At 39.3% G+C, this 21,227-nt stretch overlaps 1 protein-coding gene across 2 annotated transcripts in view; it reads right to left on the bottom strand.

Moving 5' to 3' along the window:
• Positions 1-21,227, bottom strand: part of fat4 (FAT atypical cadherin 4) — a 465,822-nt gene that overhangs the window by 33,128 nt on the left and 411,467 nt on the right. For both annotated transcript variants that reach the window (XM_069925240.1, XM_069925241.1), the window contains exons 13-17: positions 18,829-18,914; positions 8,046-8,225; positions 5,372-5,496; positions 3,404-3,621; positions 756-1,017 (exon numbers count right to left, since the gene is read on the bottom strand). In XM_069925240.1, the coding sequence (XP_069781341.1) occupies positions 756-1,017; positions 3,404-3,621; positions 5,372-5,496; positions 8,046-8,225; positions 18,829-18,914 (871 nt within the window). The remainder of the gene's footprint in view (positions 1-755; positions 1,018-3,403; positions 3,622-5,371; positions 5,497-8,045; positions 8,226-18,828; positions 18,915-21,227) is intronic.

Here is a 21,227-nt window from a genome sequence, read left to right as displayed (position 1 = left end):
ACATACCTTGGCCTCATTATTTCCCACCTATTAATCCTGTTCTGATTTAAAGTAGCTTTTAACACAATGGGAGATTCTTTTATTGTGCAATATTTGGCAGTGTCCTTCAAGCAGATACCCCTACTCATTAAAAACCTAAAATGTCATAAAAAGTTAAAAGTCTATTTGTTTGTCAAGCTACAAATAATGAACAAACTATCCTTCTATGATCCAGCTTTTATCTTTTGAGGAATTATCGGTTCCCTTTTAAGTGCCCATTTAGAATTACATTAAATATGGCCTTCTGCTTTGATTAGCCACCTTTGATACCTGCTCATCTGGATTTATATTTCCTGAATGAGCTCACTCCACATTTGGGAGATCCTCAGGATGCAAAGAAAGTTCCAAGTGGAATTAGTGCTCTGTAGTTGGGCTGAACAGTGAGTCCAACAGTGGAGTGTGTGGTCAGACTAACACTTGACCTCTTGCTCCAACTAGAATTCTGTTATTGGTGGGGCATGTGCCAAAAACTAGGACATGCTAAAACCCACTATTGACAGCTGGTGTTTTCCTGCAGCACCATCTGCTATCAGTCAACTTGATTTGGCTCAATACTTAACCATCTTCTATTCACCGTAAGGTCCTGAAGCCTTGGTGTACAAAACTAAGCTGACAATAACTTCAGAGTGTCTTCTATCCACTGATAATAAATGCTTCATATTTAATCAAGAAACTCATGTGGATAGATTGATACCTTAAGGTATGTAATTACCCACCTGGAACAGTGCTCTGATAATTGACCCCTGGAGGTATGCCCCCAAGGGAGACACTTAGGACATTTAATCCTCCAAAATCCTGAGTATTATGGAGGATTTCTCGAGCGTAGATCCTGTCAATTGTAAAGGTTGTAATGGATCCATTTTTCTCGATTTGAACAGTATGCCAGTGTCCATCAGATACAGAAATCTCAGGAATATTCCTTTCTACTTTTCCACTAACACCAGCATCAGAGGTGTAATGCAATTTTCCATTTTTTACCTATGAAGAAAGCAAAAATATACGTGTGTGCACATTAATGATGAATGAATCCAGGTAAAAGATTTTTACTGTAAATTATCACTTCGGTGCTATTTTCTCATTATGATGTCAAGTTCATTAGGTAATTTAGCACAGTAATTTGTCCACATTGCAAATCCCTTTAAATAATTGTACTGCCATGCAATGAATATTTGTAGTATACATTGTAATAAATATGCTTTGAAATACAGTTTAATTCTTCAAAAATGAATCTATTTTGACCATTTGGAAAAATGCCACTTTCAATTTTTAAAAATAAGCAGAATGCCCAATAAATGAAATGCTATGTCAAATATGCAGAAGTTTTTTATATGGTTTGCCACATGCAATTTTTAAGTAGTGTTGGGTTAGATCACGATTGAAAAATAAATATGCCAAATTTCATCATTTACATTGTCCTGACACAGAGTGATGGTATGCAACCTCCCTCACTGTTCCAATATCATGTTCCCTTTGTACAGTCTATTGCACACCAGCTTGTCTTCATTAATAACCATCTGAGAGTGTATGCATATCATTTTCAAATATCTGAAGGCCTTTTTGACTCCTTGGGTTACTCGAAGTCTGCAAGAAGTACTTTGCATACAATGTGAACTTTGCCACTGAAAAATGAAACCACATTATTCGGTAAGGTTTCTGTACAAAACAGCTGCAATGCTTTTTATTCAGTTCAGAAAAGAAATTGCAAAAATGTCAAAATATTGTATTGCCACTTTACTTTGCTCTGTTACACATGAAGAAACATCACAAGGTAAATGGTTCCAGCATTTGTAAAAAGAGTTCCATGTAACATGCATCATTTTGTCAGATGTGTTCATCAATAATAAAGAATCGAAATACATGAGGCATTCAAAACCATCAAGAAGATATTCTCCAATTTGCCACTGTATATTGGAATTACTAGTAAAATAGAAAAAAATAGTTGAAACAGACCACCTGCAGTTTTCCTTCAGAGGCAGAGGGTAGTAGTGGATGGTAGAAATATTCTGCCTGGTGATCAACAATGAGCGGTGTTCTGCAGGGATCCCTGATCTTTGTCATATTTGCAAGTGATGGACAAAAAGAAGTGGAGAGGCACATCAGTAAATTTGCACATGACATGAAGGTCGGTGCCGCTGTGAATAACGTTGAACGCAGTCGTAGATTAAAACAGTATATGGACAGGATGCAGAGTTGGGCAGAGAAGTAGCAGATGGAATTCAATCCAATCAAGTGTGAAGTGGTGAGTTTTGGAAGGTGCAACTTTGTTAATTAGGATTCTTAACAGTATAGAGGAACAGAGGAATTGGGGTCCCTCAAAGTTGCTGTGCAAGTTGATATGGTGGTTAAGAATGTGTAGAATGTGTGGGTCATTAGTTAGCGGATTGAGTCAAGAGCCATGAAGTAATGTTGCAGTTACATAAAACACTGGTTGGACCACAGTTGTGGAATTGTGGAAGCTTTAGAAAGGGTGCAAAGGACATTTTCCAGGATGGTGTCTGAATCAGAGAACATATAAAGAAAGGTTGACAAAGTGAAGGCTCTTCCCTGTAGAATAATGGAGGGTGAAAGGTGACTTAATAGAGGTATATCAGATGATGAGAGGCACCATTTAGGTGGACAGCAAACACTTTTATCCCAGGGTAGCAATGGCCAATACCAGAGGGCATCTGTTTAAGGCCAGGGGTTGAAAATTTAGGGGAAACATCAGTGGCACATTTTTCACATGGAGAATGGTGAGCGCCTGGAATGTGTTACTGGGGTGGTGGTGGGGACTGGTATGATGGGGACACTTAAAGATTCCTAGATACACACATGGATATAAAATAAAATTGAAGGGTTATGGGCTGAAGGGAGGGAAGGATTAAGTTGATCATGGATTAGGATTATACAGGCTGGCACAACATCATGAAGTGCTGAGTTTCCATTTTCTTTTCCAACTTTTTCCTCTTTTACAGTATTCAAATTTCCAGCAGTGAAATATATTTTACAGTGTTTCACCCTGAATTAATGGTGGATGCATAATATTTTAAACTGGACACTTGATATTGCAGAGCAGATCTTCCAAGGCTCCATGTAGATTTTGCTTTATGACTGGGTGTTTTGAACAAAATGCATTCATCTCTAGTACCTGACCATTTTCCATGAAGCTTTAGCTTCTGGAGTTGAGGACCTGGGAGAGCATCACATAGCTGGCAAGAGTTAAGATGAAGGATACTTCTGGCACACTGTCTAGATCTAATTAAAATCTCCTAGTACTGTGGCAAATAATTTTATGAAGAAAGGACATCGGCGATGGGAACAATGATTAAAACCATTGTAGTGCATTCAGTCTAATTAAATCATCTAAAACCATCTTTAATCTTACCTTCACAGTAGTATAATTGCTGCTTTCCTGGACATGAATTAAAATACCATTTTTGCTTCTTGTTCTGAATTTTAGGTCCAAACCGCTTGCACTATGAGGATTAGAAGTTTGCCGCTTCAAACTCTGATTTAATAAATAGTCTCTCTTCTTATTCTGATTAATTTTATAATCCAGGCGTCCCCTACCATGCAATGACAATGCAGTATCCACGTTGACCACTAGAAAGATCAAATTTTAAAGCAGAATCAACATCAATTTGAACATCAACTTAGGTTATGTTACAGTGAGTTAATTAATATGATGTGTAATTGGTAATAACATTTAAATACACCAAATTATGCAATGCATTGGTCATTTTTGTCATTAAATCAAAGTTAAAGAGTGAACTAATGTGAATACTCAAATTTTGAAATTTTGAGAGGACAGCAAAGAATTAGGAACAGGCTTTGATCAGACAACCTCTCTACTCTGATCCAATGTTCAGCAAAGTTACAGATAATCTTATTGTTGGTTTCAACTTCACATTCCTTTCTGATTCCTGTAATCGTGAGAGTACAGTCTTAAATAAACAAAATGTCAAAGTGTTTCAAATAACTTAAAATCCTGCAGTTTCTATGCTAAGAGGTGAAATCTTGTCTCTGGATAATTCATCAAAGCCACTGACATCTGGGTTCAGAGACTCGTCCACTGTGCAACAACATCTATTGGTTTAACATTTTCCATTAATTGGCAACATGAGGTAATGGGAATAAGCCATTGAGGGAAATATGGAGATTACACTCTATCATTCAGTTATTTGAACATGTAAATTATTACCACAAATGGATATTGAATAAAAGGCAATCAAAGCATTGGAAAGAAACATATCCATGAGAAGTAAAAATAAAAAAAATGTGCATGGAGAAAGCTGCTCTCATTTATTGGAGAGATGTGGAGCTGATAGAGACATAAATGACTTCAACAGTCTCTCTCTGCCATGGCATTGCTCATTCATTGACAGTCTTCCTATAAGGGATAATACTGGGGAACATAGTGGAAACAAAAAGTGGGAGGGGAAGTTCAAACCATTTATGAGCCAAATGGAGAAGGAAATGGTGAATATCTGACAACAAATCAGCCATCTTCCCTCACAGTCTCACATATTGCTGACTACAGCCATGACAGAATTGTCATTTTGGAGATAATTAATTAAAAGTAAATAGTTTGGAATATAGTAAAAATGAGTCAGAAACCAGAGTTACTATTCACAAATTTGTGTGTTGGCTGTTCCCGCAATAACTCCTACATTATTCACCAGTCTTTGCTAATTTATTGGACCTGACAAAAAGTTTTCAGTTTTAGTGATCCAAAACCTCTCAATAAAAATATGCAATAGGGTAGAAGTGTTTTAGAATATCGCTGTCATTGTATGAGGCCAACAGAAACAATGGGGTCACACAATGGCCTATCATACATCCCTATGGGGTCACTGGTTCAATTATAGAAAAGCATGTGATAATAAACTTGTCAGTTCACAGTGAACTGCTCAGTGGGATGATCCTCAGCCTCTTGGGTCACTGAGACCACTTGTACCAACCTGGCTGCCTGCCAAGACCTGGGTGGGGATGGGGGTGCAGAACTGAGGCTCTATCACCAATATGTTTTTTTCTTTCACACTCAGTCTATAGCAGGGATTTAACAGACCAGCTGTGAAAACACATTGCTTTGCAATAATCACCAGCATCTTCATTTCTAATTCAGTTCAGCAATTTTGAAGTCCAAATGTAAAATCCTGCCACCCAGTTTTATTAAACAGTCAGAATTAATCACATTCATTATAGGAGTGAAAAGGTCAGAATTTCAAACTACCCCAGTTGCTGGATCTCTCTCTGCCTTATTACAAGTATAACATCTTCCTTTCAATACTGTTTTCATGCATTTGTTGCAATAGTAATGATTAGATAAGGAAATTAAAAATTCAAAGCTTACATTTTTCACAATATTTTCCTGTATATCCATGCTTGCAATTACACTGTTGCCATGACCAGTAATCTACACAGGAGCTGGCATGTTGGCAAGGGCTGTTTAGACAGACACCTTCAATTCGTATACACCTGAAATTAATACTTTGAGTCATGAATTAAACAACAGACAAGAGACAACTTATTCAAGATGAACTTATTAACAACGTCTAACATGAACTGTCACATTTAATCTGTGTTGCTGTGCCTGTATGTGGATTGTTAAGCTTTCTCCATTAGTGGCAATAAGGTAAAGCACTACCGTAGCAGATGACAAGAAGAGACTGGGGCAGGGAGGAGTAGCAGAGATGGGGGGGGGGATCTGCAGAAACTTTGGGTGGGGTAATAATGACTGTTGGAGGGGATGGGGGAAAGTGGGTGGGGGGTAGGGGTAGCAGAGACTGGCAGGGGTGGGGTGGGGTGGGTGTATAGCAGCAGAGACCAAAGTGGGGGTGGAGTGTGCAGCAGAGACCTGGGCAGGGGTGCGTATTCAGCAGGGTCTGGGGGCGGGGTGAAGCTGAGTCAGGGGGAACAGCAGGGTCGGGGGAGCAGCACGTTCGGGGGGAGTAGTTGGGTTGGGGAGCAGCGGGAACTAGGGGGCACAGAAGGCTCACTCATTAATGAGCTCCCTAATCTACCTCTTAAATTTGAACATGCCTTCAAATATTAATATTTATTGGTACTGTTTTGGAATAAATGAAGTCTCACGTTAGCATATCTAGATTTCAGATACTACTATCCCTACATTACATAATACTAGTATTGCACACCAAAAATATATTATAAATAGCGACAGTAAGTTGAGAATCTCACCACTAATTATTGATTGTTCATTAAAGGATGAGAGAGATAAATCACGTTTATAAAAGATCATAGTTGCCAAAGGTTCAAGCTTGATAAGGCCTGTATTTCCTAGCAGCGGTGTGTCTCCTGTGTTCTTTTTAGCTTGTAATTACCATGAGAGAACCTTTTTTGACAGCATCCTAAATTAAGGTGGCATCAGAATGGTTGATTTTCCCTGTGCACTGCTGCCTCCTTTACCTTTCTAGTTGTGGAAAGGTATGGCAGGGAAACAGGCCCTTCAACTAACTGAATCTGAACTAACTGTTAATTATCCACTTACACCAAGAAGAACACCACAGAAATAAAAATTTCAGATGCTGGAATCTTGGACTAATAATAAGCTAGAGGAATTCAGCAGATCAGACAACATCCATGGGTAGAAATAGTCAATGTTTTGGGAGGGACCTTTTATTCAGACCAAACCAAAAAGAGGATAATATTACAGGATTTTGTCCTTCCCAACTTCTTTCCCCCTTCATATATATATATATATATATATATATATATACATACATATTCAAGATCTCTTTATTGTCATGTAATAGTACAAAAATGTAATATTACATGAAATTGACTTCTGTCTGCTGTAAGGCAGACAAAGAGTTGCCATTAATGCTCCTGGCACCCCTTGCAGTAAGAAAGAAAGAAGCAAAAGAAGGTTCCTTCAGTCATTGAATGTCCGTGGATTCACCTCCAGTGCTCGACAGCTTCTGCAGCTACTCCTGTTTGATCCATCGGTAACAGGTGCCACACAGACTCCTGTTCAATCTGTCGGCAACCCAAGTTCCAGAAGCAAACCTCTGATACATCACCCCTTCCAGTCTAGATTAAGGGTCCCAACCCAAAACATTAATGGATGCTGCCTGACCAACTGAGTTCCTCTTGCAACTTGTTCTGTACCCACTTAACACTCACCCGACATCAAATCCATTTTCCATTCTCCCACATTCTCATAACTCCTTAGAAATTCTAAAACTTAACTGCACCCTGGTGGAAAATTTTCATTGTCATATTTACTTACTGACCCATACATCTTAGGAAGAGGGAATGATATGAGAATTTGTGAAAGTTTGGCATTTACAAACACTGAAAATCCATTAAAAATCAATTAAACAGCAAACAATTCCAAAATAACAACCATAAGGTAAAACACTTAATCAATGCAAGTAATTAAACAAAGCAAATGATGCTATTCTTACTTTTCGATTTCAAAGTCATTCCTCTCCATTGAAATGAATGGGCAGATCTAACCATACACAAGTTCATTCCCCAGATTTCCCAGTATAACTACCAGGGGAACTACAGAAAGTTAGCAAGTGCCTCTGGTCTCCATGAGGAGTTCAATGCTAAGGTGGTGGAAGTTACCTCTTCGGAAGTTTGAGCTTCCAGAATTTATCAGCATTTACATGGAAATACCAAGCACTCTGCTAACATTCAACAGTTATAATTTTTGTTCAACATCTAATCTTCATTATTTCAACAGCACCATTTAAAGCATGATTGTCAGAAAGAATATAAAACTGTCATTTTAAATAAATGTGAAATTAACTTTGCCAAATAAAATCCCATCTACCTTGCTATCTTTTAATTGTAAATTCCAAGTGAAAATGTGGTTGTTAATGGATCAAACCATAACTTATTGGTACAGTATCCTTCTCTTCTGTTTTAATGGGCCATAAATCTATTAATGCTGTCAATAAAACGGAGGGCAGTGCATATCATAGGAGCAGAGCAGGTAATTGATATTCTGCAACTAGTTTAACAGTTTGTATAAAAACTCTAATTGTGAAATGTCAGACCTGTCGAGAATCCCATGGTTTGCCAAAGCTTGACTGGGTTCTAGTGGACGACCGTTGACAGCAAATTCCATCACACATCCAACAAAATCGTGTGTAATAACTTGGCCTTTCCTTTGAAGAATTGGTTCGATTGATCTGATTCCACCTATTGTTAATCGATTTGGATGCACATCCAGGGTCCTATTACACCAGAAAAATTATTGAAAAGTCAAATTACACGCACCCAAACTGAAAACCTACCACAAGTTCTCCAAAGAACTATGAGTCTCTAACATATACATAGATGATTAAATTAGATTCAACGGTATGGAATAGAAACTTGGGTGTGCAATGCATTATTTTCAATGCCACTTTTTATTCAGAAGCACCCAATCTTAACCATTCTGGTCAAATAAATAAATAGAAATCCAGTCCTTTGCAGCAGATGTAACACTGCTTATGTGACAACTCCAGAAATTCTACTTACAAACTGTCATTGTGAGCCATCTTTGTACATTTAATGCACTTATTGTGTTAGCCATGGACTGTCTCCGATCTAGAACTAATTATGACTGGGTCATTTACTGAGGTTGATTATTGACATGTTCCAAGCCCACAAAAATTGTTTTGGAAATGTGAGTCTTATTATTAGTTGTTACAGCAAAGACTTGATAATACCCCAGAAAAGAAACAATTAGATCAACACTTCTTCCTGAAATCTCCTAATTGTGTTTCCTTTAGAGCTGCCTGGTCAGATAATTGCTTGCTTCATCAATATTTTGATAACTGGTGGGAGCGAATATATCTGGCCTTCTCAAATGTCACCTCTAAGGATTCTCACATTAAAGTATGAGCCCAGTTCAACCTTCATCCAGATACAACAATTGTCCCCTATTGCTTGTGTCTCTGTTGCCACAGGAAAACAGCTTTATTTCCACATGGCTACATCAAAACAAGGGTCAAATTTGGAAATCAAATCAAGCCATTTCAACCTTTGAGATTTCAGAGTTTCAACTTTCTTTATGCCCAGTGTAAAGCTCTATGGATTGTCTCTCTCTTGAAAAGACACACTGTTCTCTGTAATGTGACAGGGGTAATGTGAGTGTGGACACAGTAATTTATTAAAAGTAGTCCAAGAAGAAACACTGTCCAGCTTTCTATGAAAGAAAACTGCTAACAGCCAAGAAATTTCACACAAGTTTTCATCTCTCACCACAACTTTGGAAGTACTGTATATAAATGCAGCCCTGAAGAAATAGGTTAATTTGTAGAAATTGACTATTTACATTTTTTCATTGAGTTAGGGATTTCAATAAAATTACAGTGTGTGATCTCAAGAAGTCAAGTCAATTTACTGGCTGATCATTAACTGACTTATTTCTGACCCAGGCTCCCACTGAAACTCAGAAACCATGCTAATAAGAAGTTCTTATTATCCATTATGCTATGAAAAGTAAACACAAAATCTGTTTTTCTACTTAAAAGTTATTCAAGAGCAGACAATCAGGCCCCACTAAATGTCTATAAACCACAATGGTATTTTCTATGATATCCCAACTGGTACCAAGCAGATTATGCATGAAATACATTTGTGTTATGTTAACAGAGTTGTAAATATTCAGTGAAATAATAAACAAATGCAAAATCTAGAAGGTCATTTGCCAGCAGATACAACTCTGTGCACATGACAACAGCTGTTACACTTCAAAATAACAATGTGCTTTTAATGCTACAGAAATGCAAGAACTTTTTTTTCTTTCACATATAGGCCTTTACTGTTTTTAAGCATGCATTGGCTTAAATACTGCTGATAAATACTGAAGTTGTATTAATAAAGCAATCATTATCAGTGAGCAAAATATCTTGCATATTTCAGAGAAAGGTTGGACTTGAGAATCTGGAGAACTTGCTATTCAGTTTCTATGATTGCATTGTTTGGTTTGCAGAAGTGTGATCTCACCTAAGATGTTATTTTTGTGTATAACTTGTGGAATTTACAAATTAATTGCTCATTAGATTTGTGGCAGTAGTTTAGGATTAAGAGCACACATATTCCTTTAATATTCATAATATGGTGCCTGCTACTTTGGAGTAGCAGGAGTATGGAGATCAGGTGATGAAGGGCCCAGGCCCAAAATGTTAGTTACCCTTTATTTCTTATGGATGCTGTGTGACCTGCTGAGTTTCTCCAGCACGTTTGTGTATTGCATTCCAACTCCAGAATCTGCAGACTTTCTTGTTTAAATCCAAGAGCTCCCCATTGCCTGCAACTTTAATTCTCCATCCACTCCTCCTCTGATCTGACTGTGCCACTTGCACTGTTCTAACAAGGACTAAAGCAAACTGAAGAAATAGTACCTCTTCTTCCATCTGGGCACTTCAGGTAACTTGCCCTCCCTGTTTATATTAGAACTGGTCATTTCAGTGATATTGGTTTAGAATTTCTCTCTTCATTATCACAGCTTCACCTTTTGTCATGTTTGACAAACCTATTGCATTCCACTATATTTAACAGCCCTCTTTTTATCACTTTTGTTCATTTGCACATTCTTTAACTACTCTTGTGATCTGTTGATGAGCTGATCTTTACAACTTGTCCCACAGCCATCCTGAACCCATCCTATCAGTGATGCCATTTTGCACTTTACACAAAAGTGCTGGAAAAAACTCAGCAGATAACACAGCAGAGGAGTCATTTTGTCCTTTCATCTATCTTCCACCCACTGTGCAGCACAACACTAACATTGTTTTCTCTTTTTCTCAGTTCTGTTGAAGAATCTTAGACCTGAAACTCAGATTCTCTTTCCATAGAAGTTGCCTGACCTGCTGAATGTTTCCGGAGATAGATTGACTAAGCTTGGTTTAGTTTCTAGACCACTGCTGGGTTTTGTGGAAGTGCATATCATGAAGAAAGAATCAGTAGCTTTAGGTAGATAATTGAAAGGAAAATAAATGCAAATTTTTTGATTGCAATAAAATTGGGGAAAAATAAATGATGTCAGTGATAGGGGTGAAAAATTACAGCTGATAGCTAAGGTTCATGTTCAGTGCTATATATTTGCACTGAAATAGGTGAGAGACTTTTTAAGTGTTAAATATAAAAGGCATTAAAATACAGTTTATCTGGTGCCTGTTGTATTGCTGTATGCAAATTAGTTGCTCATTCCTAAAAAACAATGGTACCAGTTTGGCCACAATTCTATGTGGCCCCACGAATAGTACTTTACCTTTAGGCATCTAACTGCTAAACACTGAAAGACCCAACCAAAAAAAAATCTTTCATTCTGAAAAATTCTGTAACACTGATATCCTCTCTCCCACCAGTTAACATTGTTTTCTGACTATGCTGTGCTGGTTGAAAATGATCCTGTGAAGTGCTTGAGATGTTTCTACATTTTAAAAACAGTATATAAACTCAAGGCATTAGATTGATAAGTTGTACAGTATTTAAAATGAACATTACCAAGTGCCATCTGACTTAAATTTTAGGTGGGAGTTACAGCATATCAAGTGCAATAATAATTGATAAAGATGATAATCTGATTGTGTGTGTCAAAGTACTTTGGAGCAATAAATCCATTTGTAGTTAGCTTGCTGATTGAAAGGCATGTCCACATTTAATCATATCAAGCAATTTCCAGGTGCCTTTTCACACTGCGGGCAAGCGGTGACCCTATTTGGACGTGGGTGAAATTCCTGAGAAGGCAGGACTTCCCAGGCCTTTCACACTGCAGTCCAAATTCCCTTAAATTTGCCCTGCCCGGCAAATTAGAGGGGTCCCACCCCCAGCAATGATGTAGTGAGTGACGCATTACGCACTCATAGAAAGTCCTACCAGAAGTTGGGTTGCACAGTAATGGCGGATGAGGCTTTTCCAAAAATTAATAAAACTAATGCCTATATGATTAAATAAATTGAGTAATTCAATCCACAATCTTATTGCACAAAGACCTCTATTGCACACTTCTTCCTTGATTTCGCTATACATTTTATCACACTTATAATTGCACTTCCATAAACTTTTAACAATTAATTGTGCATCTGCTGGCATTCACTATAATACAGACCTACACTCCTCCCCCTCTCTCTGCACTAACAGTTCCCACTGAAATGATGACAGGTTGACTCAAGCGCACAAGCGGTGATGCAGCACGCAAGCGCTGACATCATGACGCTTCCCCTTGCCATTTGCTGATCCAGACTGCAGGGAGAGGGTGGCCTGGGGAAATCCCGGACCGACATTTTCACACCTCCGGTTCACAGGAGAGTTCCTGGGAAATTTTCCTGGGAATCCCCATTTTACATGGTTTGGCATGTGCTATTATTAAGGTAAAGGTACTGTGTTAAGTAGGAATTGTATTTTTGCCATTCTGAAGCAATATCATAATGTGCAGATACCATGTCATCTGGACCTAAAAGTAAGTTTCACCCTATAGCTGTCCAACAAGTCCCTTAAAGTTGTTCCTTTAATTAAGCTCCATAATTTTTCGATTTCCCATACTCACAAAAATATTCATCAGATTGAACTTAGTGCTATTGGTGATGAGTTGGAGGCAATTTTATGCAAGGGCCGCACTGGGAATAGAACAGCGACTGCTAAATGTTGTTTGGTTTAGAACCCTTAACTACTAGCTGTCACAGAAAAAAAAACTATGATTTCGTTAAATTGAACTGGATGCAAACCTAAGAACTCACACCATAATTACTTGGAGAACTCAGATAATTTGACAGTCTGCCTAGTGTGGGAAAGTGAATGTTTTACTATTAGTATTTCCAATATTCACTTTAAAAAAATATCCTGGATTCCAGGCAAAGTTAATCTTTAAATGTATTTTAAAGCAAAATTTAAAAAGACGTAGTTCAATGCAGCCTTATTTTAAAAAAAACTAAATCCAAAGAATAATTTGTTTGTTTTAGTCCTTCCATTGTTAGATTGAACATTCTAATTATTATAGCAAAAATACACAATAATTTTAAATGGTTAAAAGGTTTGCTAATCCCATATTTGCATTCCATGAAAAAGCTAAAGTTTAAAAAATGAAGATCCCTCATGCATGAGTGGTCCCATGCACCCAAAGTAACATTAATAAAAGATTCTGGCCTGAACATAGCTACTTCCAAAAAGATCAGATGAAGGGAGGTGGCTCAATATTGTTCTCACCAATGCCGTTTACTTTCAAGAAGTACACGACAGTAATCAGTGGCTTATGCTGCCTGGCAGCAGGAACATGGGGGTGGGGGAGTGTGGTGAGGGAGGATGGGAGGATGTAATATGTTACTCAAGACCTGGGGAAGTTTTAAACCTTTACTTGGCAGTGAACTGCTTATTGTCTAGCCCTACAGCAGGGGTTTTCCCCGCTTGTACTTACTCACCTTTGGAGAATTCTCAACACAGATAAACACTACCATAATTCATGAAAAGCAAATTTGATACTTTCTGGCTGCAAGGTCCCCTTCCCTACGTTCCACAAGGATGCCCCAGGTTACAGAAAACTCAAGTTAAAGAAATCCAACTTTATGCAAATTATTCCATAAACTTAAAAAAAAATCGGGATATGAAACAGTTACAAAAATGCAAATTAACATCTTCAGGAATTATGGAATTATGGAATTATGGAATAAGGGTGGCAGCAATTTAATTCAAAAGACAAGTCTTCAAAAAGAAACTGTTAACATGTAATCTCTCCTGTTGTGTATGGAGGAAGCATGGCCTCCATGCCTGTCTGGAATGTGTGTATTTCAGGTGATTAGGTGTCCTCCCTGTCTGAAACATATACGGAAGTCATATCATCTGTCAGTCAAGGATGGACTCCAGCCACTAATTATTAGTGCATACCTTGCTGTTGGCTAATTTAAATCACCTAGGGCCAACACAGATTTGCACTGTATGTAGCAACATTTGCTCTCTCTGCCTCGTGGTCTAAGCCCTGGACATTGCTCCATGCCAGGTCACTACTGTGGATGTCGGTGGAAGGGTCGCGGGTAAGGTGTGCACTACACTGAAGCTGAGTTGTAGTATTAAATAGATCAATACTTGCAGTAGACCCACACCCCCATTGGTACAGAGAACTGGAAGCATTTGTAATAGTCTGTTTATAAGGTGTGAACGCGGTCAAATATAGGTTTACCATTGTCAGAGTCTAACTGATGTCGGAGGTGAATGTCTATGAATTAGTAATTGTGTACCGTTTAATGTTCTCCCCTGTTTGTTTCCCATGTGTTAATAAAAGTTGCATGTGATTGTAACACTTGTCTCCAGGCTTGTCTCTCTGTGAACCCACCAAACCTGATAGTTTGTTCAACACAACAATTGGTGCTGCGAGCAGGGTTCAAAGTGTTTCAGCTGGATACAAATGGAGTTTTAACCATGTGGGAGTGGAATATTGTTCTAACCATATTGGAGATCATATTAACAAGTGTGTGTGTGGGTGTGATTGTGTACCTGCTCGGTAATGGGGGCAGCAGGAGGCAACCCACAGACAGGGAATGGGCCCTGGAGTTGGATTATATAATCCCCGGGTGGCCCGATGACTATCAGTGGTTCAGTGTTTGGCAGCGTGGCAGGCAAGCCATGCCATGCTTGTCAATTGGGTTGATAGGTTGGACTCCCACAGAGAGAAGATCTGGGGTTTCCTAAGGTCGGGAGGGTGGGGAGTTGTGGGGGAGCCCTAGGGTTACCGAGATCCCTGCTTAGGTGCTAGTGGGGTATCATGTCCAAGTTACGTAATCAGGGCACTCAGAAAGATAGAGAGATAGAATCTTTGCAGCATGACTGTTGTGAACTCCAAGAACCAGTGCGGATTGCCCAAGGGCAAGTAACCAACTTAGATATTAAAATCATGGAAACAGCTTCCAAGCTGATTGAAATACAACAGTTGTAAGCAGCTTGCTGGTCTGGCTTGCAACCTGACTCAGGAAAAGTCCGAGCCATTGAGCAGCAGGCCGAGGGGAAGGGTGCCAGAGCCTTTACAAACCCGACCGATGACTAGTTCTGCCACGAGGGCACCCACCGACCCTCCAAAATGAAGAGGTAGCTGAAAATGGGGGATCTAGGGTGGGCATGTAGGTGGTTACTGTGAGATAATGGAGTCTCAAGATTACTCTGCTAAGGAGCTAACTGGGAAAGGGGACCGATACTACATGCAGCCAGGTGAACACAGCCATGCGCTGCTTCAGTTGGAAGATGAGGTGACTCCAAATTTCCTACCCTCTCATTGGGAAGCGAGCGCCACTGGCGGTCTATCTGACAAACAGATGATTGCCAATACCTTGCGGGCACCATTAGAAAGGATCGATGATGACACCACCCTATGGAAATGGGTGGTGACTGTGGTCTGGGTCTAGTTCCCTGCCCACCTAGATTGGGGTCGTCACAGCTGGCTGCAGTGGCCCACCATTGGCGTTAGCATGCAGGGTGTAAGGGAATGGGTACTGATCCTGAGTCTCTACGGGGGTGCATACGAGCGCCACTTCACATGGAGCACCAAGGTGACTGTTGCCTTGGTGGGTTATTTAGTCACCACCGCATGCCCCAACCTTAGAGGGACGGTCTTGCCCCTCATGGGATTGGCAAACAGGAAAAAAGGAGGGATCGGAGCACACAGAGCGGGGAGTACCAACTCAAGTTTGCAAGGCTGAGGCGAAGTTCCGTGATGTCACCTTGCCGGTGACTCACAGAGACACGCATGCTCTCTGGAGAGAGAATTGCAGGGGGAAGCCCCGTGGAGGTGGAACTTCCCATGCGCACCCCACTCTGACCTGGATCAGCCTCCTCTCTGGTCCTCCCCCACCATAGGTGGCCCCTGATTAATCTATCTTTTGAGGTTTCCCAAACCCCACCACAGAAGAATACCCTTTAAGCTGTTCCTCTTCTCAATATGAGGGTCTACAAAACGCTCATCAAAACAGTGTGCTGCGATCCCATCACTTATTTCAGTCACCACACTAACTCATTTAATCAGCCAAGGAGCTGTTGCCAGTTATTCTGAAAAGGGGCACATCCTTTATTATGAACCTTCCAAGTGCAGCCTTTGTAATGGACCTTTTTTAATGGCACCCTGAGCTGGGGTATCTACTCTGCATAATATCTTTCAGCACACTCAGGAAATTGTAGATTCAGCTTTTAATTACAATGTTACAGGTCATTGTTATGATGTTACAGCAGTGGCGCCACTAGGGTTGGTGTCACCCAGTGCAAAAACTCATTGTGTCACCCCCCCCCCCCCATCCCCCTACCATGAGCAGAATGCATGAGTGTTACCAGCATAGAAGAAACAGGTGTGTGTTCCTTGCATGCTGGGATGGCGGCGGTGGTGCTGAGCAGGGGGGTGGGTTGGAGGCTCTGAATGGAGTGCATTAGAAGGTTCAAAAAGTAAATTAGCATAGATTTTATCTTGTAGGTATATAGATACATTTAAGCTGGGTTTTACAAAAAATGCTTTCATTGTTATAACTAACTACAGGGATATTTTTATTAAAAAATAATACATTTCTGCTGAAACACTGCACAAAAATTTTATGGACAGTCATTTTGGTGTTTCCCCCTTGATGGCATCATCTGGGGTGGTCCTCACTCCATGCATCCCCCATTGACACCAGTGTGTGACAGATCACATAAACGTTTACATTTGTTTCCCTTGACAAAGTCAGTGTCGCTCCAGCCCTCCCATTAACAGAAAAATACCTCATGAGGTGGGGGCTTTGGGAGCTTTGATACTTGACTGACAGTTACTCTCCTGGGTATCATTACAGGGATCCAACACAGGCATATGTCTTACCTGTATAAAGAGAACAGCATCCTGGTGTCAAACGAAAGCCCAAGAAAATGGGGGACTCTGGGTACTCAGAGGATGTATGACTACTGGCCTGCCTCACCATGGAATAGTATGGCGATAGGCATCTGGAGTCTGTGCTTAGGGTGCACCCAAGCATGAGGCCTGGGCATGGGGTGCGCAAGCCAAGAGGGGGCTCTGGCACCTGATGGATGACCTTGCACTGCCCACTCACAGTCATTGTTAGTAAGGGTGCTCACATTTGCCAGCTAAGCTGGAGAAACCAGGCATGTGAGTCGTTGACCAAACTAATTCCATTTTCTATCCTCCCCTCTCACACTGGGCAGTGGCTCCAGAGTACTCTGCTCCATTGGTAACACAGCAACCCTGTTTGGTCAGGGAGAGCAAGTGAAGTGCTGTCATTGAATTTGATTATATGGCTTGTCCAGCATATGGAAGGCACGTGTATATATTGATCTGTTTAATTACTATAGCTTTTTTTTGAAACACGTCTTTTTGTTCTTTAATTTTCCTGCCCTGTTTGTATAGTCATAACATATCATCATAGTGATTCCGGAGTCATGTGGCTTCCGAGGGGTGAAATGTTGTATGTGGAGGAAGCATGGCCACCCTGCCGGTCTGAAATGTGTGTATTGTGGGTGGTCACATGTCCTTCCCATCTGAAACTTATTTGGAAGTCACATTAACTGTCAGTCAAGGTTGGGCTCTGGCCACTAATTAGGGCACACCTTGCCGTTGGCTAATTTAAATCACCTAGGGCTATCATTGGCTGGCACCACAGATTAGCACTGTATTTAGCATCAGCACAGAGCACATTCGCTCTTTCTGCCTCGTGGCCCAAGCCCTGGACACTGCTCCATGCCAGGTCACTAGAGTGGACGTTGCTGGAAGGATTGTGGGTAAGCTGCATTAGATCGAAGCTGAGCCGAAGTATTGCGATAGGTCAATACTTGCAGTAGCACTGCACCTCTGTTGATCAGGCAACTAGAAGTGTGTGGAATAATCTCTGTTTATAGTGTGTGAGTGATGTCAAATATTGTTGGAGTCCACCTGATGTCTGAGGTGAATGTCTGTATCGTTGTTTATGTGAATTAGTAATTGTGAATTGTTTAATGTTCTCCCATGTTTGTTTCCCATGTGTTAATAAAAGTTACGTGTGATTGCAACACTGTGTCCATACTTGTCTCTCTATGAACCCACCAAATCTGATACTCTTCCCAACACAACATCCCCGCAATAATCAAACAGATCCATCGTCTTTAAGAAACGCAGCTGCCGATTCACAGTGGGAACCACTTAAGAGATTAGCTTTGGTCACTGACAAGGAAAATCTTTTATTAATATTTGTAAAACACTTTATCAAACTATGTAACATCCATGGATACTTTAAGCCCACCAAAACTAGCCCATGGATGTGGGAAACTGAAATGATGTACGATTGTAACTATGCAAGGGGAGACATAAATAAATATGTGTTAATCAATCTTCATTGAAATTGTTTGTTTTTAAACTTAAGGGAAAATTGGTTTACGTCCAGTTCTGGGGAAAGGAACCCATGGGGACGCAAGGCTAGTGTGCAATGCTGTTACAGCACCAGCAATCGGGTCTGGGATTTGAATCACATGCTGTCTGTAAAGAGTTTGTACATTCTCCCCGTATCTGCATGAGTTTTCCCCGGGGGCTCTGGTTTCCTTCCACTGTTCAAAACATAACGGCAGTTGTAGGTCAATTGGGTGTAAATGGTTGGCACGGGCTTGTGGGCCAAAAGGGCCTGCTACTGTGCTGCGTGTCTAAATTTAATTTAAAATTTATAAAATGTTAAATTTTTAAAATTTATTGTAATCCAGGGACTAGTATGTAGCCATATCTCAGAATACTCCAATATTTATTTAAATAAGATCCTTCTGTTCAGTCAGGGCCTCCATATCTTTGACCTCAATTCAGGTGTCACTCATTGCCTAACCCTCCACCATCCTTTCTGTCCCATATAGGATTAAAAAAGGCATTCTTACCAATCACTTGCTGATGTCAAACTGGTAGCAGTGCAATAACCAGCTTCCTGATCTTCAGAACATGAATCCACTGTAAGAGATGCCACCTGGAAAAGGGAAATATAATAGAGCTCAGTTTCATTTTAGCACTTGGAGTTCACTTACCTAGTGCCCTATCGTGGACACTCAACATCTCCTCTCTTGAAAGGAAAGAGCAAAACCGATTCAGAGGACTGAGGCAGGCAAGGCTATGGCCACCATTATGTCAACCTTCTATAGGACCTCAATCAAGTACGTCCTGGCCAGTTGCACCACAGTGTAGTATGGTTGCTGCAGAGAAATCGATCGGAAGTCAATCTACAGGACCCTAAGAGTGGCAGAGGGGATCATTGGAGTCTATCCCCACCCCCCCACCCCTTCCACATCAACGTGATCTACTGGGATCGATGTTTGAAGAGGGTACGCAAAATCACTGTAGACCCTTTCCACACTGCCCACAGCATCCTTCAGCTGCTCTTGTTGGGGAAGAGATACAAGAATATCAGAGCCAGAACCATCAGGCTGAGGAACAGCTTCTTCCCATGAGTAGTGAGAATGCTGAACGACCAAAGATACTGCTCACACTAACCATCCAAGTCTGTCATTTGTATAAAACAGTATTTATTTATTTTTATAAATATAATACTTGTCCTGCTCATGTATTACTTGTCTGTATGTGCGTTATGTCTGGTTGTGTTTCTTCATGTTTTGCACCAAGGACCGGAGAAAGCTTTTTCATTGGATAATACTTATACAATCAGATGACAATAAACTTGAGTTGATTTGGCAATATTTTAAAATATTTCCCATTGCATCCATGCAAAGCAAAATGCCTAAACTGCAATTATCATAAAATATCTCATTAATGGTGCAGCAATGATAAAAAATTATTGGGGTGAAATTTCATTAATCATCTGAAATGGGCTCAGAATAATGAGGCATCCCACAGTTTTTTCTTTCCAAGGTTGATCTGGACCAGTAGTCCATTTTTTCTTTTTTTTGTTTGTTTATTTAATATTTCACTGTGAACTACTACAATAACTATAATCATTAAAATATACACAGTGACATTTTTCCTCCTTTTTCCTCCTACCCTCCCCACCCCTATAACAAAGTAAAAGTAAAAGAAAAATAAATAAACAATAAAAGAATACAAAAGAAAAAGAAGGTATGTCATCTTAAATTTTATATTTTAAGTATTTTTATATTTGTCGTTTATTATTTTAAGAGGTGGTGGTTTGAAATTGGTGGTTTCTAGTATACTCGATGCATGATTTCCAAATTTATTCAAATAAAGTATATTTGTCTTTTAGATTTTAGGTATTTTTTTCTAATGGAATACACTTGTTCATTTCTACGTACCATTGTTGTATTTTTAAGTTTGCTTCCGTTTTCAAAGTTGTCATTATGCATTTTTTTTGCTGCTGTGACTGCAATCAGAATAGATCTTTTTTGAGTTTGTCTAATTCTTTATCTTTTATGTTGTTTAACAGGAAGATTTCTGGATCTTTTGGTATCTTATTTTTTGTAATTTTATTCAATATTAAGTTTAAATCTTCCCAAATTTTTAAAAACTTTTGTACATGTTCAATTGCATGTAATATTGTTCAAATTTCTTGTTTACAATGGAAACATTGTTGGATTCAACTTTTTTAAAAACTTTTCTGGTGTCACATATAATCTATGTAGCCAATTATATTGTATCATTCGAAATTGAGTATTTATTGTATTATTCATGGTTCCTGTGCATAGTTCCTTACATGTTGCATTCTTTATTTGTATTTTTAAATCTTTTTCCCAACCTTGTTTAGGTTTGTACACTGTTTTGTCATTTTCCTTGTATTGCAATTTTCTGTACATATTTGCAATAAATTTTTTCACTATGGGCGAGAAAAGGAATGAAAAGAATAAGATTGCATTTTGGGAAATAATTTATTAACATTTGTATAGTTAAAAGACAAATACGGAATATCACCTAGCACAATATTTTCATACTATCAGTTAAAAACTTATTTAAAAGGAAAACTGGGAACAAGCTTAAGATTACAGACGCAATGATAGTGAAAAAATTATTAGGCATCTCACATTCAATGCAAGTTTACTTTGTGATATTAGTAATGACCAACTCTACATCTAATTAATTTAATTACAAACAATGAGATATCAATAATTACATGTGTTCAGAGTTGGGAAACGTAAAGAAAAACCTATGCCTGAAATTTTCTTTCGCAAAGTAGGAAAGAAAGCCAAGAGGAAGAGATCTCAAAGATTGACAAGAGAGAAAGAAATCTTTAGGGAAAAATGAAAAAGAAGAATTTTAATGCATGAACATGAATCACAAATAGTAGAAGCACTCTTGGAAAAAAAAGTCAGTTCATCTT

This window comes from Narcine bancroftii, chromosome 3 (genome assembly GCF_036971445.1).
Source record: "Narcine bancroftii isolate sNarBan1 chromosome 3, sNarBan1.hap1, whole genome shotgun sequence".
Classification (NCBI taxonomy): domain Eukaryota; kingdom Metazoa; phylum Chordata; class Chondrichthyes; order Torpediniformes; family Narcinidae; genus Narcine; species Narcine bancroftii.
This window is presented reverse-complemented; position numbering and strand designations above follow the sequence as displayed.